Consider the following 22,900-nt stretch of genomic DNA (forward strand, 5'->3'; position numbering starts at 1 on the left):
GGCTTATCTCATTTTTAAAAACTATTTTATTTAACATTTTGAATGTTTATTTGGTAATTTTATCTAGTATTTGTGTTAGAAATATCATTCAGCCAAGGCAAATGAATACACTGAAAAGGATTATTGCCTATATATACTTTACAGAACACTAAAATGACTGAATCTGTGAACCAAATATTAACAAATTAATAAATATCAGAGCACAACATTTCTAATAAAAACAATCACATAGCAACATATCTGAATTAGAATTAACAAATACACACACCTACAATAAAAGCAGAACCTGGAATAATCAACACTTCAGTTGAACACTCACATTAAGAAAATCAGCAGAGCTCAACGACACAGCACAGTGTGAATCGTGTGGTGAAATACACAACCTTGTTTACACTTTTAAGACCCGGAAGGACTCAAAACCTGGCTCCATCGGGGAAAAACAACGAATGCAGGCCTCTCTTCACACTCTGGATCTCTCCCTCTTGCTACAAAAGGTAAACAAGTAAAAAAGAATCATTCTGTAAAAGGCACTTAATTTCAAACCATACAAAACACCATCTGAGTCACGGAGTCTCTCAAGGCTATATGTGATGTACTGGCTTTCAATGGGACATTATTCTGCTGCAGACACACAATAAAAGACAGATAAAAAGCCAGTCTAATGGTTCAGATGGACTCTATCCAACCTGTGTCGTGTTGACTTACCATCTCACCGAGGAGTCTGTCCTGAACTGACTTCATATCCTTTCTTATCAGGCACATCTGAAAACAGCAGGCAGAGCAGTAGGTTTTTTTTTAGGGGTGGGGGCATAGAATATGACAGCCAGGACAAGCAGGCACGAGCTGACACATGAGACAATGATGTAAGCAAAATAGTGTAACGGCCACTCAGCAATGACATGACAATGACGACACGTTCTATTAAAAAAGAGAAAGAAAATAGAAACATAGATTAACTGCAAAACGAGGACTGAGTATCAGACCTGGGATGTGAAGATTTTCTTCTCGTACTCCAAGCTGTGACACACATTACTCTGGAGGGCTTTCTTCAGGGTCTCATCTCTGGAGGGAAGGATACAAACAATCCACAATGACACATGAGGCCAAGCTTAGGAGGGTGGGAGAACACACACGGTAAAGATAAAGGACATACAGTATAGCATTTGTTCAACCCAACAGATTAGGACTCACTATCTCTTAAAAACTGAATTTCTTTTACTGACACAGTTACAGCACTTGGTCAGTAAAACTGTTTGACCAAAGTGGATTGATTTAAAGTAGTCTATATGCTTTTGGTAGGTCTCAACAATTTAAAAGGTTACCAGTGAACCTCTTTATTGAATCTCACTCATTAGGACTCAAGAATATGTCTACCATTGTGTGGTCAGGCTGAGGTGCCTGAACAGCACACACATCTTTATCTATTACCTCTCTGATTCATGGAGGCAAAAATATACTTTATAAGGGGATTACTGCTTACTTCGGATCTTGTTAGGCGAGTATAAAATGTTATGATCAAAACTTTATGATTATGAAAATACACTGCTTGGATGATACATGTTAATTTAAACAATTAAAGCATGCAGAGAGAGATGAGAGGCATGTTGATTAATGTGGATTCTTTCTATTTACACAAAAACATAGTACTAGATTGCTTCCTTTGGACAATTTTTTTCATACCCATTATCTTAGCCCTTTACAACAGTGTATAATAGGAGGGCAAAGATTGCTAAAGATCAGTGAACTCAGCATAGTCATATGAAGAAGCACTGGCCAAAAAATAGCTTGTGCTGTAGGGTGCATAGCTAGCTTATGATGATAAGCCCGAGGAGAAACATCTTTTTCTGTCATGCATTTTAATCCATTTTTCACAGAATAAACAAGTGTGTTATTCAACCTTTTACATAGTATTTGGGGTTAAGCCTGTGGCAACTGCATTGATCTAAAAGTGGCAGGAAAATAGCAACAAACTAACAAAATCGCTCTTTCAGCGCTCACACAAACAGAAACACAAAGTCCTAAAATTCACCTCATGGTTTGCTGCTCCCAATAAGACCGGAAAGCCACACTCTGTTTTTTCCAGTGTATCTGTGAAAGAGAAGAAACCAAAGACACATCAACAGCAAGAACACATTGTTCATTTATTTCAAACCAACAAAATTATAACTCTCGTACAACAAAACAAGAAAAGAAAATCACAGGACACCATATAACCATATATCGAACAGGACAAACAACAATAACAACAACAAACACTATATAATGAGATCATATTTAGTTTTAAGAATATTGTTTTACATATTCTTTCCAAACTCCAAACAGCTTGTCTGAGAATTAGTGTGTTAGAGAAAGAAACAGAGAGACCTACACTCAGGTCTTTCTCCATTCTTTTCAAAGCAGTATCATCCTGCTCCAGTTTGTTGATCTCTTCCGAGAGGATCTTCTCAACCTGTGACAGCCTCTGCCTCCTGTACCACATGGGGTGACAGAAAACCAGTGAAATGAAAAGACAAAACAAAAATACAAACAGAGCAGGTTTCCAATAGCAGGAAGACACTATGTGGACATTCAAGTGCTTATGCACCAACTTAGAACTGGTTTGGGAAATTAACACTGCCAACTGTAAAGTTGTTTTCTATATGGAACAAATAAAATGGTAAATGGTCTTGCACTTATATAGTGCCTTTCTGGTCTCTAGGACCACTTGAAGCACTTTACACTGTTTGTCGCATTCACCTTTCACACACACATTCATGCGACGCTTTTTGTAGCTAGTGCTTTGAAAGCTAATCATTCACACACTCGATGACACAACAAGGGCAAGTGTGGGTTGTGTGTATTGCAAACGCAGCTGGGAATCAAACCACCAACCTCTCGATTCCACTCTGCCTACTGAGCCACAGAAGGCAACCAGTCAACAAATGGGAAAGTGAGACCTGGGACTGTAAAAACGATTATTACACACTCACTGACCTGTATTTGGTGACTTGCATGTTGAGGGATGAGACATGTTGCTGGACTGTGACCAGAGACTGCTTGTTGTAAACCTCCATCATCTGGCAACGATTCTGAATGCAAAAACAATTGAAGCTAGGAAGTTTAGTGATCTTTTACCATTGCAGTGGCTCTGTATCATTAACAGAGCTTAAAAGAGGTGTTTAACACAAGTTGCGAGAATACAGCTTAGGGCTTTGACAACGAACTTCGAAATTCGAATATAATTCGAATATTAAAAAAATAACCATATTCGAACGAATATTAGGGCAGCTCTAAATATTCGAACCTGTAATAAGCATTATTTTTGGTAAATGTGTTTGCCTGAAAACGTAGTTTTCAATCCAGATTAAAGGCTTTTTTCAGCCTGTTGAAGTTGTGAAACGCCAGCTCATTAGCATTGATCACCTGGGGCTCCTGTACTTACAGTATGACGTTATCACGTCGTTAACGCCTGACGCCTGTTCACACCGTTCACACTTCTTCACTGATAAACAATGGCGGAGCAAAAGGCTGCGAGTGCGACCATAGATACTCTACAAACCACGGAGGGAGAAGTTGAAATATGTGTTTCCTTTCCTCTACATGCATTTAGGAGTGGCGGGCCGTTTTTTTTTTTAATTGTCGCAAATACACCACCGCAGCATGTCATCCGTTCATTAATCCCCGCATAGCGCTGTTTCTTATTGGCATGCGTGCGCGCACACACACACACACACACACAGAGAGAGAGAGAGGCGCGCATGCAGCATGCATGACAGTGAAAGCGAAACTTGTACCGCCCCCCCCCCCCCCCGTCGGACAATCCGGTCGCTTCGGGCGGGGGGGGGGGGGGTCAAAATATTAAAAAATATATTATCCATAATATTCGAATATATTCGAATATTAATATTAATAAACAAACGAAGTTCGAATATGATTTTTTGGACAAATGTCAAAGCCCTAATACAGCTAGTAAAAAATATATTCACTGCTTTATCAAACACATATGGCAGACCATGAGGCATGATTTTTAATGGTTTTAAGAAGCATTTTCAAGGCAAACGGGAACTACACTATAAAATATAATGTGACAGTGTGCTGCTTACTCTCTTGCCCTGCTGATAATATATGTGTGTCACATTGTGTTTGTATCCAACCTGAAACTTCTTCTTGAGGTCAGAGCTGAATTGCTGGTACATGTTTCTCTGTTTTAAAGCGAGTTCTGGTAACTCTAAGTCCTCATCCTCGTCCTCATCCTCATCCATGTCACCGGAGGTCACGGTGTGGGTAGAGGACAGGACCCGGCTCACCTTGCCTGTAGCCGACACCTCAGTGACTGTGAATAATAGATGACAGGAAAGACTACTTCAGAGTTCTGGGAAAACACCAAAATCTCCATTCAAATTATACAAGTTGGAAATAGTAAAAACAAACAAACAATAATTTTCACTGAATTGTTTCATAAGACCTTGTTGGCATACCTTTTGAACATAATGTACAAATTACAAACAAACAACCCAAAACCATAATGCCAGATTTTGCTAGAGTGGGGCAAACTTTGTATCCCACATGTTACTATCACCATATCTTTTATTCTTGGACTTACACTTAATGCTTTTTGGAGTTTATAATGGCGAATGGACCAGGTTCAGAAAAAGATTCTTATCACAAGATCTGGTCTTTGTGAAGTCACTTGACACTGAATGTGATGTTGAGTAAAACTCTTACAGTCTGGTCTTCCTCATGACCAACCTGGACTGTGGCAGTCTGCCAGTCTAATCAACTTTGTCCACCACATACTGTACTGATTCTTCAAATTTTCCACTTTTTCAAATGGGTAAAATCTGTATGCTTTTATTAGCCCCTCGCTCTCTCACAACACATTGACAACTGATTCGTCTGACTCACAAGCACTGGGAGAAATGCTGCCAGTGGACCATCAAAACGTGCATGTCATTCTGGGAGCACATGTGAGTGTGCCAATACTGGCCGTTAATGATATGTCATCAACTCTCACTGACCGGACTCTAGTCAGTGAGGATAGAGTCATGAAGAGTTGTGAATATAGTTCAGTTACTTATTTGGCACAATGTATTTAAGCTCAATATTTTCAGTAGTGGTGCAACAGATCATTGATGATCCTTGATCTGTACGGATCTCTATCCACGGATTGTCAAGCAAGTGGTTAGGGGATTGGTTGATGACAAAAAAAATGTGTGCGTTCAGTGTGGGAACAAAACGGGCAATAAAAAAAAAAAAAACTCTTCTCGTATCCTTGAAGCAGCAGCTCTATGTTGCGCACAACAACAACATTGTTCCTTTCTACCAACATGTGTATTACCAACACCCTCCACTCCCCGCTGATCTGAAAATGGTCCAATCTGTGACTCAGAGGCGTGATCTCATCGATCGTGAGGTTTTTGATCTGTTGCACCCCTAATTTACAGTATCTAATTCTGTGGGAAACTCTGCAGTCTTACAGTTGGTATTCTGATATTCTGTGCTTGGTAAATTTGCAAGTATAGTATTGTTTTCTAATTACTCCCCACCTCCCAGGTGTAGCTGCTTGAAAAAATTGGCAAATATACATATGATCACACATAGAAGTCATTGCCGATATTAGACGTTGAAGTGTGAAAAATGGCTCAAAATGTTAAGCATGCAACACTGCATTGAAGCATCTCTGTATGTGTTAATTGCATAACATATAGTACACTGATGTTGATTTTAGAAGTAATTGATTACCAAGCATGCCTCATGAGATTCAGTTGACCTTACATGGAGACGAAAACGATCAATTGTGGATATGTTCATAATACCTTTTTGAGTTATGCATGTTTTTCCTTCTGGATTATTATTAAGTCTCGACATGGTGATATTCCTGAAATCAGTTCACTACTGATTAGTGAAAGTAACATGTCTTACAGGACTTGAACAACTTCCTTGGCTTCATCCGAGGAGAACGCTCCCTTCTCATCTTGCTTTTCTTTCTCTCTTCCTTCTCATCTTCGTCAGAATTACTGGCAGATGAGATGCAGCGCTTGCGAGAAGGTCCTGTAACAAGTTCCACAAATAACTATACATTACTCCATTTTAGGACAAATGGACTCCCTCTAAAACATGTCAGTGATTTGATCACAGGGCCCTATTTCAGAATTTAGGGGGTGGGATTGTGCTCATTATCACTGTGAAATTAGATATAATTTTGAACTTAAATGTAACTTTCTAAACTCAGATTGCATTAGGTATCGCATTAGGCATTACACTTCAGTAAAGGACCAAGATACAATAAAGTTATTTTACCTGAGGTGTCAAGCTTTGAAGAGTTTACCTCTCTGTCTGAAGGTGGCGTTTTCTGTCAGGATGGACAGTGACACATCAGTCATTTGTAATTCAGTTAGTCCATCCATCCATCCATGCATCCATATGCAATCATAAAACATTATGTCAAGTAAAGCCCCCTACCTCAGTTTTACAAGATACACTCAGAGCAGTTTTGTAGCTGTCCTTGACTCTGCAGCTGAGCACTGATGACTTAGTGGACAATTGGCTCAGTGAAACCTGGGACACTGAAGACACTGTAGTAAGGCCATAACAGCAGTCTTGGTTTTCAGGGAATGGTGATTGGGTAGGAGAAGGCATGGACTGCTTGTCCAGATCAATGAGTGTGGATGCCAACAGGGGTAGAGACAGAGACAAAGGAGATGGGGGTGCTGGAGATGGGCGCTGCTGAACTGGACTTGTCTGGAAAAACAAAGAAATAATGGCAAGGGACAGAAAGTGATGAGAAAGTATTAGGAGGTACTAATGGCAACTAATAGGCAACTAATTTAGCGTTTCTCTAATCACCATACCTGTCATGGATTTGAAACATTTTTCACAATACATTTGGTTGGTAGAGATGAAAGTGTTAAAAGCTACATTATCAGTTCTGCTTGTGTTAAAGGGGTCATTGTAAGTAATTCCACCATTCTCAAAATTAATAATTGATACATATATTAGGGAAAATTGATTTTTAAAATGGTTACTTCAGACTTAAGTCTCCATACATTTACCACTGGTATAATCTCAGGTAGTTTTAGCCTTGACAACCCTATGTAAGTATGGGTGGGACAGTTTGAAATTAACTGCTTGAAATGAAAAGAAAAAAAAAAACTTCTTCTTCACCTCTCCTTTTTATCCACATTTTTCAGCTGGTCTGGGAATTTCAAATAGCAATGCTTAGGTCACAGACTTACTTCCTGAGTTTACAGTTTACCGGTTATGAAGGCCTCAAGTCATCTAGTAATTCTCACATGACTTTCGAGTGGCGTCAGTGATCTCCATGTGGTCTAAAGCTGCGTGTTTCACTTGAACATGATAAATACCAGGGTACTCCTCGACACTTATGTCCACTTACAACTGACGAAGATAACATATTGTTGGCTCTACTGCTGAGATACACAGTACAACAGCAGATTATTGGGGTAAAAAGGATTAATTGGAACAGGCTACATTAAAACTTAGAATGTGATTCTAACCCTTGACACAGAATCCACAAGAACTACACAAGAGGTCTGGACGGTGCTGTTTTACCTCCACTGCAGTCGTTCTAATGGGAGCATGCAGTGCAGAGGCTTGACCTCTCAGTGACAAGAGAGATCGAACAGACTGGGCGGACTGAGTCTTGGATGAGCCAGGCTTCTTTCCTGCACTGTACAAAGAGGAGGGCTTGAAGTCTCCTCTGCTGCCACCTGTAGAGCGAGGTTTGGGTAGCAGCAGGATTGGCGAGGGGGTGTCCTGGCAGGCAGGGTCAGGGGAGGCAGGGAGTGGGGATCCCCGCGGGGTGAGGAGAGGGGAGCAGATCAAATCCAAGGTTGGGGCTGACCTCTCTGCAGCTGTGAGGGTCCAAAATAAGCACAGATGTTCAAGCAGCTGGTCTCAGAAGTTGGACAGAGAGTAAAAGGTCAATATACATACATGCTTTTCTACATATCAATTTACAGTTAAGAGCTTGGAGAGCAATGGGGTTATTTATGTAAGGACTTAAAACTTTCTACATAGAGGTGGTTTGAGTAAAAATGCATCCAGACCAAATGCAGAGATGTTTTACAGGAATTAAAATACTTGGCCTGAACTGTCTTTTGTATACAGATCCATTTTTACCGGACAAATTTAAAATCCTTTTTGTCCTCAAATTTACCCACCACAAGCAAACTTGACTAAGCTGAAGATATGTGGTCAAATGAATAAACCATTCGACCCACCACGAAGCATGTAATAGACATTAGCTTATGTCAGGAGTCAAATGACTGTTATCTAACTGTGATGTTGGTGAGTGGCTTTCTACAGTCTTACATCTCATCTTATCGATGAAAGGAGGCGATGGAAAGAACGAGGTCTGACGGGACACCCAGGAATCCTTCAATGCATTCGTCTGTTCCTGGACACTGACAACATTTTTCTTGTTTGACTTCAAACTTTCTTGAAGAATATTCTCAGGCCTCCGCTGCTAAAAAACATAAAGAATGTCTGTTATACATAAACAAGACCCATTTACACCCACAACACTTGTGTGCATGTTCAAAACGGTGTATAATTTCCAGCAAAACTTCTATCAGTGGCAAGGATCTACTAAAATGTAAATGTAACAGTTGTCCAATATGCTGTGAGGTTTTATATGTCTTTCTCTATACATCCCTTTGTTAGAATTTAAATAGATTGTTCTGGATGAGATCAACAGACAATCAAATATGGTTTGGAGCATCTGAAAAGTACTTCTCACTCTTCCCCTGCTTTTGGCAGACAAACCAACTCGCATTCTGGTGTTTCAACAACTATGATGTTAAAATGATCCCCACAGTGACCACATTCTGAATATATACTATTATCCATTCACACTGCAAACAACATAATCAGCAACTAACCAGAAATGTTCTTCAGACGTCAGCGTAGTAAACTAATATGATGTGTGGACTGTCAACAGGCTTTATAGCTGAGAAAAGTTGCCTGTGGCTGAACTTTTCTTTGCCGTTGTGCGCCAATTTAATTTCCAACCCATGTTGTTTTCCTGCCAATATCAGTTTTCTTTCAAAATCATTAGCTTTAACAGCAGTATGTGATGCTAGGACAACAACTGAAACCATCTGTGGAGTTTGATGTAGATGTTTTCATATTTTTTGTTAATTTTTGAGGAATGCATCCTAATAGACGTTTCCTGGGTAAATGTCACTTCACCTAAAGTTATGCAACATGAAACGTCAATGCCAAAGTCCGAGAAATATGACAGTTTGGAATGTTGTAGTTGTATGGCCCCATCACAAATGATTAATGAGTCTCTGATCTGTCAGAATAGAGGAAATAGCTAACTATGTTGAACACAGCATGCCCATGTGGTGACGGGAACTGCCCACTGGTCCGACCTCCCATTGGTTCGACCTCCCGTTACTCCGACAAAATCGACCACAAGTCAGACCAATAGGAGGTCGAACCAATGGGTGGTCCCGTTATTTCGAACTGTCATCGCTACTTTGTGACAAGCTCTTCCATTGATAGGAGCATGCAGCTTTCTCTCTCTCTCTCTCTGTGAGAGAGAGCAAAATAACGAGAAATACTGAAAGAGAGAGAGAGCTCTCAGAAACACACAGAAACGCACATCACACACACACGGCCCAGAAAGGAGCCAGATCATGTCAGATCGCGCACAACCATCATAAATGCTGATCAAGATGTGTAAACTGATAATCAAAGCCCCCCCCGCCCAGAGTACAGAGTAAAAGAAATAAAAAAAAAATTTATTTCAGCCACGAGCGTGGCTGAACCCGAACTCCTGCTGACAGCAGACTGAGAGAGAGAAAAAAAAAAGTAAATTTCGCTTTGGTTAGGTTCAGGCAATGAAGAAAGGAGTTGGTTAAGTTTAGTAAAAACACCAGGTAGAGGCTAGACAGGCTGGAAGCATAATGAGTGTTATATGTTATTAATATGAAGTGTTTGTTTTGCACATGATCCGTTTGATCCCACAAAGGAAAAAAGGATCAATGCGCAGCCTCTGTTTCCTTTCTGATTGCGTCCGTCTGTCTGTTCGGAGTGGGAGAGAGAGAGAGAGAACCCAATCCACCTGTCTGTATACCTGTCTGTAATGTAAGTTTGATTTGATATGAGTGTCAAGGTTTAATTATGGACACTAATGAGCGCGCAGCAGTGCGTAAAAGTCGTGCGTAATGACAGCTCCTCGTTGGTGAAACACAATAAACTGCACCTCTTCTTCCACGTGTGTCTTATTGACAGGTGGAGCCTATATGAATAATTATATAAATGCATAGTGAACGGTAAGAATGGAGAGTTGGACTAATGCTAATAACTAGTCCAGTTCGAACCAATGAGGACCTCCCATTAGTTCGATGAGGACCTCCCATTAGTTCGAACTCTCATTACTCCGATTGTCGGACCAATGGGAGGTCGGACCAATGGGAGGTCGAACCAATGGGAGGTCGGACCAGTGCCATGGACCCTGTGGTGACATGGATAAGTTTTCCAATTACACACACAAGACAGTCAAGACACATATGCTTTATGGCATGCTAATTACTTAAATCTGAGTAACATGAAACTATGACCTCTACCTTAGAAGTGGATGACTGCTCTTGCTCTGACTCTGACTCGCTGCTCTGAAGGTTTCTCTCTGGCTTAACATGTCTTTTGGTTGGTTGGTTGCTCGCAGTCTTTTTCTTCATTGGATGAGAAGCCTCATGAGTTTTCTTAGTAATCTCCAGATGACCAGTCTATAAAATGACAAAAAGATGATGATTTTTGCTATTAAAAACATAACTCAGGGCTCCAGACTGCCCCTAAATGTGCGCATTTTGCCCCTAAAATGTGAGAGTGTGCAAGTAAATTTTTCATTTACTTGCACATATCCAGCCAGTGAATTTGCCGGTTGTTTTTCTTTTAACACTGGTGAAACGTAGAAAGGACGACTCAAAGTACCTGGAATCTGTCATTATAGGTTTCAGGCCAATTTGTGTGAGGATCATGAATGAAAAGGAAATTTGAATATTTGCTTTGCAAATCAATTTACGGTCTAAATTTTCTGCTTGCTCTCTTGTCTGGAGCCCTGTAACTTTCTTACCAATATTCCCTTAAGTAGATATGGACCATCAAACATTTTCAGGTACTGTACTTGTCTTTCAAAATACTGGCATTCACTTGTTCAGGAGAAAAAACTGTTGTTACTGAGGTAGTGACTGACGTAATTTGCTGAACATCTAAACTGAGCAACTTATATTGTGTGTAACTCACTCAAACAACAAACAATGCACAGAAATGGTAATTGGTATTGGGAGATCCACTTAACTAAATAACAGAGGATAAAACATCTCGTTGTCATGTGCAATGATAATAATGACATTTTTACAGCAATGCCTCAAAATATAATAAACAAGGAGCTCTTTGCCTTGGGTGCAGGAGGCTTCTCTGATTCTGACTGGCTGTCATCAGAGTTTGGCTCCTTGTAGGTCTTGGTAGAGAGGGCAGCAGCTCTCTTAGGTCTCCTGCCTGCTGCATGTTTGCCGTTTGGTGCTGCTGCTGCTGCTGGCTTCACTGTGGTCTTTGGCTGCTCCACTCTCCCCTTCATATTGCGGTTTTTCTGCTGAAACAATAATGACACACTGTGGCTGATAGTGATAGTGCGTTAGTGGCTTAAAAGCACATAACTTCAGAAAACTTTATACATCACAAAATAAAACATTCCTGCCTTACTTTATTAGTTTTGCCTTTGACATGTTTTGGGGAGGGTGGTGGTGGTGGTGGTGAATCTAGAGATTCATCTGCAATGACATAAAGCACATTCTGTTTATGTAAATATGAATGTCTTTATATAATCAGCTGAAAGTATGATGTGTGTGTTTCAGGGCTTACATGAAGTATTAGTTGTTACAGCTTTAGGCTTGACGGGTGCTGGCCTTGCGTATTTGACAACAGGTTTAGGTTTCCTGCTCGACTCCCTCAGCCAGCTGACCTCTGATATGGCGCCGTCCATGTCTGTGTCACTGAACAAATGTTTCTTAACATTCTCCTTCTCCTGTAACACAAAAGGTAGTAAGAGATTGAAAGAGCAAGAGAGAGAAAAGTGAAAGAGATGCTTTTCTAGCCTGTACATGATTAGTTCATGTGAATGCTACATAATTCTTGCTGCTATAACATGTATAAACCACAACTTTCAAAAGTGAAAATGACCTTATTTCGTGAGGCTTGTATTATCCTTGTTATATTCTGAAAAGAACACAAATTTAAACACAACAAGAAAAGACACTTGTCAACACAGAAATAGAGCATGTATCAGCTTTAACTTTTAACATATGTAGTAAAACACTTCAGTAGAATGAAAGCATACTTTAGCCACAGACTGTCTTTTCTCACTGGTGCTGTAGATCCTTGAGGAGTCGTGGATGCCGCTGCCAAAAAGAACAATTTTTATTTAAAAAAAAAATCTTGACAGCATGCCATCGTTTTATGTGATGCATTTCTTGACAAATATGCACACAAGCTGTTCTCACGTATAAGACTCACCTGCTAGACAAGGCTGATTTGTTAATCATGGGTTTTTTTTCCCCCTAAAAACAATGAATAATAATTTTAAAAACCACAGTGGCACTGATACTTCTGTATATTACATTCATACGTTAACTCTTATAATATTTACCCCGGTAGTCAATGGTGACTCACTGGTGAATGCAAAAACATCCATTCTGTTCAACAAGAGAGAAGGCATTACATAAAGCTACTGAAATAATATGCAAATATGCTTTTAAATGAACTATATTACCTCTGCCTTGAAGGCATTGATGCTGTATTGATGCGGGTTTTCATTAGGCTTACAGATGTTTGAGATACATTCTTCTATAGCAGAAAAATGATCATCTTTAGTAACTCTAAGGCAACAGAAAAAGTAAAGTTACTAGGTTACTCCTAAACATAAACCACAATGACCCCTTACCTTAGCAGTTGATAAACAGCTCATATTGAAGATTTGCCTATATAGAAAAACATAAATGGTCATTCCATGGCATAGTTATTCCAACAATGACAGTTGTTCATCTACATGGGAACAACATAAATTAGCACTACAACCATTCAGTGTGCAAACCTGTTAATAACAGGAGGAACCCAGCTCTGATGTGTGTTCCCTACTGCGGATCTGGTGTTCAACTCATAATGGCTGGCAATGGCCTTCATCATGCTCCCTGTAACCACTGCATCTTTCTGAGATGAGACAAACGAAGGTGTGAGAATCATAGTAAACATTTTGAACCTAGGAATGGATATTACGCTGCTGAAATACCTTTTCTTTGCTTGAGGGGGGCCTTTTAGTTTCAGCCTTAATATTGGGTGCTATTTTATCACGTAGAGCTTTGGTCATGGGCGCCGTGATTGGAGCTTTATTTGGACCAACACCTGCCTCCTGTGCCATCCTGCCTTTGCTCTTTCCTCCTTTGAGTGAGTCTTTTCTCTGGGCCTGTTGTACTTGCTGGTCTGGTGAGCTTTTGCCTTCCAAATCCCTTCTGGCTCCAGACAAAATTCTCTGGGTTGCAGCTGGTTTTCGAGGTGTTGGACCTTGGTTCTTCTCAGTGATGACCTGCTGCAGTCGCTGGGTGAGCTCAGTATGTAGCTGTTTTAGGCTGACAGGGTCTGAGCCTGGAACTGACAACGGCGGTGCTAAGGTTGGATCCTTCTGCTGTTGTGCCAAATTTGAACAAGGCTCTAAAGAGACAAAAATAAATAAATAAATAAATAAAAATACAGAAAAAGTTTAATAACATTGAAGTATTAACTATAAATGTGTGACACTTTGTTTACCAGGTCGAGTCTTTATTTCCTGTGTGGGCATGGTTAGCATTTCAGAAACTGACAGTTTGCTCCAGTTAGCAGATCTGCAATTTGAAAACAATACACTTAGATAATACACTCCATATACATCCACAGCACTGACATAAATGCAGACAATACTTCTTATCAGAGCATTGGTGGTACCAGAGTGTGAGTGGTTCTTCACAGTGCTTACATGTTTTTCACAGGTCTGGGCTGGGTGTCAGGCACAAAATTACACTCTGAAATTAAAATATCAAGATAATGTTCAAGAGTCTCTGAAGAATAACTATGTAGTTGTATTTCTGGTCTGAAGTTAAGTCAATACAATACCCGACTGAGACTGTTCTTCTCCCTGTCCAGCTAGAACTATGTCTACTGCTTTTGAGTTTGGAATTTTCTGTAGAACAATTAGAGAGACATGTAGGTGAACAATTAACTTTCTGTATATACAACTTTATCTTCACTGAAGTAACTTTTAAGAGATGTTAAGGCCAAATTATCCCAGACTTCACAGAGAGCTGAAAGAGAAATCCTGTTTGGAGTGCTGACTGGAACCAGTAGCCACAAAAACCAATATCATTAAACATAAGTCAGTTGTATTTCACCATCACATATCAAAAACAGTGTAGAGAATATGCAGAGGTAGTAACATGCAACCTTAAAGCTGCCCTGTGGAGCTTTGCTCATTACGAGCCATCAGCCGTGTTTTTTTTCGAGTAGGCTACTGCAACAGTCAGCCTGCGCCGTTCGATGACGTTGAACCCCCCCCTTCCCTCCCTCCCTCCCCGAACGGTAAGTGCAGGTAACCAGGCAACCAGGTGACTGGCGAAGTAGGAAGAGAAAAAAAGTTGTGGTCATTCAGCTTTGGCATTTATTTAGGGGTGTGACCTTATAAATGTGTAAACGTTTACACGGAATGAAACTGTAAACGTTTAGTAAAAAAAAAAAAAAAAATCCCTAAACGATATCTAGGCCTACACGCAATTTATTTTCATATTTTTATACATAGGCCTACATTTTGGGGGGGGGCTGGGTGAAAAATAGTCCCGCACACTGTCTTAATTTAGAGAAAACTATGATTTAATAAAAATGATGCTGTGACGCGCTTCCCTCCTCCAAAATGTATGTAAGTGCGTTTTTTCTTTCCTTTTTTCTTGTCTTTTTTTGTTTTGCGAGCGAGTGTGATGGCGCCGCCACGCCGGGTCAAACATTGCTTTTCTGGTTGCCAAAAAATATTCTAAGCAAATATAGCCTCCCTAAACACAAACAAATAACCTTAAACGGATTGAAAGAGGTGTCTCGGGACATTAAAGACGGCCGAGGACTGACGAGACGCCTCTGTATTGCTCCTGCCCGGTCTGTCCACTCCTCTCATACACACTTCAGCACCTGTCCTGGGCTGCACCGTGTCGGCTCGGCTCGGCTCGGTCCTCATTTTAAATGACTTTACTCCTTTTAAAAGTAGTGTAAACAATTTACTGTTCTGATCACTCATATGCGTACATAGGCTATACGTTGCATTATTATTAATTATAGCTACTTCAAAAATAAAGGACGGTGGAGTGAGCCAAGCTGTAGCCCAGGACGGTGCTGAAGTGAGGGAGAGGAGGGAGAGACTCGGCTCCGCGGGGCTCTGGCAACTTGCGGCGGATCAGAGAGGGTGGAGGACCGACATGACAGGGGGTCTGGGTCTCCTGGTACCTGTGCGGTCCAGGACCGCGGAGGTCAGCGAGAGGGGGGGTACGGTGGTCGACTCTGAACGCGCTCACCGGGCGGATCTCTCCAGTTACGGTGCGGTGCATGTCGGGGGGGAGGGGGGCGGGACGAATCCGCCGTCGGGTCTCCTCCGCTCCGGTGGCTGCAGTGTCAGTGCTTCCACCGGCTGCATATCAGACTAGACAAAAATAAGATAACATGTTCTTCTTCTCTTCTGTTTACCAGCGCTCTAAACTCTACGTCAAATCCGAACGTGTTGCGTTGCATGCGTAATTCCCTGTGCGACAGCGCGGGAAAGTCGCTCCTCAGAGGCAATTGCGCTCCTGGGTAAACCAGGGACTGTTGTGTGGTGGAGATGCGTTCAATGATCATCCTAATAAGTCGTTTGGCAGTGGCTGCAATGTAACGGACATTGTTTTATATGTATAAACTCCACAGGCCAGCTTTAACTTTAAATATAAGCAAAAATAATGACATGATATACCTTTTCATATTTGTCACCCTTGGTCTTATTGGTCTGCTTGAAAGCTAAACTCTGGAGAGACATATTGCTCTGAAAAAGAGAACATTAAATTGAGTTTTCACTCTGAAACCAAAAACAAAATATTTTATATACTGTGATATCCGATTTTCGACATACTGTTGAAAGACCATTCAGAGCATAACACAGAGAGAAGTACAGTATAGTATATGGAACCCCTTGTTAATTGCAGTGTAACCGGTGCATGTCTTACCTTTTCTAGCATGCCGCCTGCTTTTGTGCTTTTCGATGCTGTGCTATTACTGGGGGTCTTGGGGGTTGCCCTTTGGTCTCCCACACAAAATTCACCTTTCCTCTCACATGAACGCACCATCTCCAGAGATGGCTTCCCTTTACTCTTAGCTGGAGCATCTTAAGAACAAAATATCAATATTGTAGATGAGAGTTAGATCTATATTCCTTGTTTTATTTTATTCTCATATAACAAAGGTTTAAAAAGTGATAGGGAGCTTCGATTCAACAAGACAAACTACTCATAGAAGATGGTTTGTAGAATACTGCAGATGCAAATACAGATGACATAAATATGAAATAAACAAGCTGTTAGGAGAGGAGTCCCATCACTATTAATGCTATTCTCAAAACAGTTCTGTGCCTTTGCCAGCCTTTGCCAGTGAAGTTTTGTACTGCAGGACCTGATGTGATTGTATTTTGTTATGGTTTTTAATGTCCACCTACTTGATGACTTAGAAGCAGAGAGGAAACTGGCATCATGTACAGTTCCTCTTGCACTATTGCTGATGACGGTGGTGGACTCTGAAATCCTCATCTTGGCTGGGGTCACCTTCTGAATTGAAAATCAGAAGAGAGTAAATGGATGGATGGATGGATGGATGGATGGATGGATGGATGGATGGATGGATGGTTTATTTAACCCAAAGAGAAACTAATGACTGTGTCTGTGAATTGTTGAAGAGTCACTTCACATGTGATATTCAAATGATATCATATTATTTATTTGATATGTAATGCGTTTCAAATGAAGATGATGGCATCAGATCACATATAAATTCTGCAGTTCATGACATTTAGTTATCTTGCTTTCTACGCCCCCTACTGGCCCTCCTGCAAATCAGTTGGTATACAAGATGCACACAGCCAAACTACAACCAACAACTGCACTTGTTGAAAAATAATGTATTCATTTTACATAAAGACTTATTGATTGACCTCTGTTTATACAATACAAAACAATTTTACCTGATTTGGTGCAGATGCGGCAGGTAGTAGGTATGGGGCAGTACTTTTTTGACTGTCACCAAGAGAGACTTGGCTCTCTGGAACAACCTTCATGGAGAAAAGCATGCAGCACAAATAGAGACACACCTCAATGTTGATTCAAATTTACAAAGCTTATAAAGATGCATTATTGCATATTTTGGCATAGAATTACCACATTAATATTTAAGAAGCTGACATTTCTTACCTGGGTGCAGTTGTCTTCAACTATGACTTTAACTGTTGTCTTCACCACTGATGTGCTCATCTTTCTCTCAAAGCCCTGATGGGTAGAGAATGTAAATCTTCAAACAATGTTGTGGGTTTTCAAATTTTACAAATCAATAAACTGTTACAACTGAAGAAAAGTTTGTTTTCACAGGATGCCAAGTTATCGCTAGTGTCATTATTGTATTGCTCACATTTGCTTGTCATGGATGTCAATACTACCTAGATACTGTTTATGTATACTTGTAGTATCCAAATACAGTATAGATGTTGGGACCAATAGGGAGGATTGAATAAGCCATGGCCTACTTTGTTTCTGCTGTGTCCATAGACATTTTGAGCAGCCTGCAGGATGTCCAGGGAGGAGCTGAAGTGGATGGCAAGATTTGATCCTTCAACCCCACCAACCACCACCACTTCTGACAGTTTTAATTGCAAGATTTTCATCTTGCCCTCCTCTAAAGATTAAAAAAACAACAACAAAAGACACATATATACAGTAGCCACATGCACACACATGTATTAGTAAAGGTACACTTGACCAGCAGCCACACACAAGTCATGATTGATATAGTACAGTAATAATACAGTAATACTTGTGCTGGCTGTTTGGATGTAATCTACACTAGATGTTTCTGTGCTTTTACCTGTTACAGTGTAGCTTTGGACTTCATTCTCATGAATACATATTGTTTCCCACCGGCCCTACATGAAAGAGAGACCACATTCCATTAGACTAAAACAGATGTCTCTTGTTGGTCATGTGAACGTAATTAATAGTTATACAGTACTGAACATATATATAAAATAAACTATTGAGGTACCTGCGTATCTTCATCAGGCAAAGAGAAGTAAAAGGAGATGCTGTTGCTGCCAAGGTTGAAGTCAATCCAGAATTCTTCCAGCTTCTCATCAATAGGCATCAGCAGCTGGGAACATAACAACCATTATTTCAATACACCTAATACATTGGGAGTAATTGATATAATGTGATGACCTTACATTCACGTAATTGTATGAAGTAGGCAAAGGTGTCTTTATAAGTTCTGTCTTGTTGTACTGAATGTGCTGCTTGGCTTAGAGACATAATCTATTTGTTTCTATGCATCTTAAAGGGACAGTATGGGACTTTATTGGCTTTTTATTGACAAAAATTAAATATCGCTTTCATAAATACGTATTTCACTGAAGTGGAATCGCGCCCGCATACAAACGAGCGCTTTCTCGTACCTTAGAATGAGATGTTACAAGTCGTTACAAACATACAGGGGGGGGTTCACCGAACTTTCTCTGCCATGTTGAATCGCCATGTTTTACGTTCAGTGTCACCGTGGCTGTAAGTAACCACAAACTCAGGCCGCCGGAGCTTCTCAGCTCGGGGAGAAAGTTTTCCAGACAGCGCCTGTTAAAACTGTCACCACCGTGTAGCTAGTGTGAGGAAGGACGGAGGCACTGGTGTTGCCTTCAGGTGCAGTCAGACACCTGAATGACGCCGTGAGTGACGCCGTCGGCAAACCGACTGGATGTTATTTTACTCGACGAGAGAAAGCCGGTAAAACGTGGGTCAGGTAAACAATACGACATCGCCATGACAACATATTGTCACGCCTGTATTTTTTTGCCTCGTGCTGGCGGACCGTTTGTTTACATCTTGTTTATCCTGATACATGCAGCGTGTGTTGTTTTTCTGACTTCTGCCCGAGTTTACGTAAACGCAACAGCAAGAATACGTGCCGACATGCAACCGCACCGCTAGATGGGGGTAAATGTCACATACTGTCCCTTTAAGACATTCACTATTGCTGCAATTTCAAGTTTTGTTTTTCTCCCTCATATTTGGTACATATCCTTTTAATACTGACCTCATACTTGCCCAAATTAACCTCCAAACAAGGGTAGGAATACACCCTGCATTCAGAGAGAACATCAATATTAGTTATGTGCATCTGTCTTCAGCAATACATTTGTTTCCTACCTAAGCTGCCAACAACCACAAATGATATGTATAGAATAGAAGAATTTTATTTTTTTTTTAAGTCAACAATTTTGTCTAAAGGTAGTTGTTATCACTGGGAAAACATAAACAGTCATTCTTTTTCACTCTGTTAGAGTCATGGAATGAATTAAAGTATTTCTCTTTTGAATGGCAACCTTAAAGACCCCTCAATTGCCCCAGATAATATTTCACACTGAGGTATGATTTGTAGGTACCTTCTTCTCTCTCCCTGCATCCCATTCACCAAGTTCAGGAACTTGCGACAATCCTGAAATGAGACATATTTGCTGTTTAACACATTTACATGAAATATTGCCATAGTTACTTGCCACAGTAATAGAACAAAATGTAAATGCTAATGCCAGGTTTTACCGTCTCAAACTCCAAATCACAGATCTTGACGAAGGCATTAGCCACATGCTCCATGCTGAACCACCGATCTGCAAACGCCTTCCTTTGGGTGGGAGTGGCCATTCTGCACAATGCTTCCATCAGAGCTGTCTGCAAGTCGTAATCTAACACAAACATAATATGTTGTATATTTTTGTCCGTGTGTTTCTGTATGAAAACAAAAGAGACTGTATTCCTTATAAAAACACTTACCACCACCCTCCAATATCTGACCAGCCAGCTTGACCCTGTTGAAATATGATTAACAAGTCAAAGTTCAAGAGTGAATGGACATTGTGAAAAATGACTAATAATAATTCTTGCCATGAGGAAACTATCAAAACATACATGATGTCTGAGGCCTTCTGTGATGTTAGGATCTTCCTCTCTTTCTTAAGCTCCACTGGGATTTTGTCCAGAATTAAGTTGAATTTACGAATTGCCTGTTAGAACATTATCAGCAAGTTATTTTAAAAAACATCTCACCAAATGGTACACCAAAAACGTAGTATTAGTATATCAAAAGACCTCTTTCTGGATCAAGATGTAGATTCTGGGGTCTACTCCCAACTGACCCACCGGATACAGGAAAGATTCTGTGATTTGGTATGTTCCTGTAAGACAAGACACTGGGGTACTTCTTTGAATAGAGCGGCAAAGATTTTTCTGGATATTATTAAAAGTATGGAAATGTAAGCCTTGGCATGCTTCTAAAAAGACTGTCCTCTATGCTAAATGCAAATTGTCTTTGACCTAAACATGTTCCTCCAATCTTTCTGTCCATAAAGAACAGACTGACCTCAGACTGAAGGGATAGTGGAATCAAAATAACATATTCTTTTGACACAGGAGTGAGTATAATTTAAAACGTTCCTTAACTGTGGAACAAACAAAAGGATTCCAATAATGCTGTAACTGTAAGACCTGAGATTTGTTGGTAACAAGCAATTAAGTTTAAACATAATTTACAATTTAGGGTGAAATGTGCATGGTTGGTTATAATTTTGACCTGGATCATACAATGGCTTACTGAGGATGAAAAACACATACTGAAGGTGGAATACAAATAAATAAAAATACATGTAGCATTGTACCCTCTTTGCATGCTTCATGAACAACCTGTAACAGAGAGGAAAGAAAACTCTTTTAGATGCTAGCAACAAGCACAAAGGTTTGATCATACACAGTGTATTTCACAGTTCAACACTGGCTCACCATTAAGACTTCAAAGAAGTCCTCAGAGAGGCTGAACAAGGGCTCATCCCACTGCGGGCCACACTGGATCCACAGTTGCCTGCACTTCTCAAACCACTGCACCATGTGCATAAAACAGGTTCAGTCAATCACTGAATAACAGCACATACACACACACACTGTGTCCCAAATTATATTACATGAACACTTATCTTTTTGATCAGTCCTTGTCCTGTTAGTCCTGACAGCCCTTGATGTCCATCAGGTAGTTTTATGTTTTCCCCACATTTGTACACAATAGCAAGACCCAACCTGGCTGATCTGGAGTCTTTCTGATCCAAGCTCTACGTGAACAACACAGACATGGTTTCATTAAACCTACAAACAGGGGTAAATCACACCATATCAGTTAATGTGCTGAGCCACATCTTACCCTGCAGACAAGTTCATCCAATTTGGAGAGAAATTGTTTAGAGCATTTCATGGGGGTCCCTCCATATATGTCCCTCTGCAAGAATCCATCCAGTGCATGGACATCCCCACTTTTCAACACCTCATCCAGGACTTTCTCCAACTGTGTATGAGGAGGATTCATCAACTTAACTTTTTGCTGTTATGATTTTTCAGCAACAAATATTTAATAACGTTCTCGTAATGTTGGTAGGATGGGCTGTTTACAGACTGTCACCAATTAATATTCAACAAAGTTAACTGAAATTACAGTAGTCATGGCAACTTTTTTTCGATTGATGATTGTTCTCACCTGTGTGTCCTGGCTCGGTGCCATTCTTCCCCCCTGAGAAACAGCTTTACCGCCACTTGACTTTAGCTGTCCTCAGAGTAACTCTATAGGAAAATTATGATCAAGCCATCAGTCTTAAACCACTGGAAGGTAAATCAATGGTAGGTAAATTAAGTTTCAAACATTAACTTACTGTACATCGTGATCAATCACAACTCAACTCAATCTCGAGGATTTTCAAAACGTTTGGGAAGATATTTCTAATGTTAACGTTACTTTACTTGGCTAACGTTAACTGTTGACAAGCTGACTTGACGCATTAATCTAAACTTTCTTCAGAACAAACGCCTAAATGTGGTTGTACATAATCTGACATAATCTAAAGTAACTACCGTATTTCAATTCAACGTTAATTGCAGTCCACCATTTTGCCCCTGTCGTTTACTCCAGGGCGGTTAGCTTGAAACTACATTAGCTAAATTGATTTCTTTAGCTAACACAAATTTCGCATTAACGTTACAACAGTCACCTGTCACTATGTATATCCATGTCACTGATCTACTCAAATCGTTTGACAGTACAAACAGAAATCATCAGTCTGAGAAAACGACGACAGATTTTCACTTTACTTACTATGTGTCGCCTCCTACTTTCTTTCTTTTCCCGCGCGAAAGTCGTTACGTTCATCACGCAGGCATCACGTATACAGTCAATGACGCAACCTCACGTTACGTACCACGTCGTACAGTCCCTAGTAATACTGTAGACCAGATTCATTTTAGATAATATCTGCTGTGATTTCAAGTACTTCAAAATGTCCTGTTACTATTATAAAGAGTGACGCTCCAGCTGTAGTAATACTGTAGACCAGGTTGTACCTCTTTTTACCGTCTATGCGTTGTATCCACAAGTGTAAATTTGCCAAAGTAAAACCCATTTTTTGTGTAGTCGAGTTGAAAGAGATGAGGGGGTGTCATCCCCCCTGAAATAAAAACAATCAAAATCATCCCCCTGAAAAAATGCCATCCCCCTCTGTGCTCCCCTTTTACATTAA

At 40.3% G+C, this 22,900-nt stretch overlaps 1 protein-coding gene across 1 annotated transcript; it reads right to left on the bottom strand.

Annotated features, from left to right (window-relative positions):
• Nucleotides 1-3: 3 nt before the first annotated feature.
• sycp2 (synaptonemal complex protein 2) lies at nucleotides 4-22,504 on the bottom strand. Its single transcript, XM_085781624.1, has 46 exons — nucleotides 22,480-22,504; nucleotides 21,868-21,948; nucleotides 21,538-21,678; nucleotides 21,315-21,448; nucleotides 21,126-21,228; nucleotides 21,005-21,029; nucleotides 20,439-20,524; nucleotides 20,259-20,353; nucleotides 20,124-20,158; nucleotides 19,893-20,035; nucleotides 19,736-19,788; nucleotides 19,387-19,432; nucleotides 18,349-18,453; nucleotides 18,172-18,229; nucleotides 17,834-17,982; nucleotides 17,505-17,579; nucleotides 17,279-17,365; nucleotides 16,757-16,865; nucleotides 16,272-16,429; nucleotides 16,022-16,090; nucleotides 14,152-14,218; nucleotides 14,015-14,060; nucleotides 13,810-13,883; nucleotides 13,295-13,713; nucleotides 13,100-13,215; nucleotides 12,950-12,986; nucleotides 12,779-12,852; nucleotides 12,656-12,701; nucleotides 12,523-12,566; nucleotides 12,347-12,407; nucleotides 11,872-12,034; nucleotides 11,713-11,780; nucleotides 11,408-11,602; nucleotides 10,578-10,736; nucleotides 8,314-8,467; nucleotides 7,552-7,853; nucleotides 6,442-6,720; nucleotides 6,280-6,331; nucleotides 5,902-6,030; nucleotides 4,134-4,312; nucleotides 2,974-3,068; nucleotides 2,369-2,468; nucleotides 2,030-2,088; nucleotides 984-1,062; nucleotides 706-762; nucleotides 4-485 (listed from the first exon to the last, which is right to left on the bottom strand). The coding sequence occupies exons 2-46, from the start codon at nucleotides 21,889-21,891 to the stop codon at nucleotides 414-416; spliced, it is 4,821 nt and encodes a 1,606-aa protein (XP_085637750.1). The 5' UTR covers nucleotides 21,892-21,948; nucleotides 22,480-22,504; the 3' UTR covers nucleotides 4-413.
• Nucleotides 22,505-22,900: the final 396 nt, after the last annotated feature.

Source organism: Trachurus japonicus, chromosome 7, assembly GCF_045865225.1.
Source record: "Trachurus japonicus isolate A0001 chromosome 7, Traja_1.0".
In the NCBI taxonomy this organism is placed as follows: domain Eukaryota; kingdom Metazoa; phylum Chordata; class Actinopteri; order Carangiformes; family Carangidae; genus Trachurus; species Trachurus japonicus.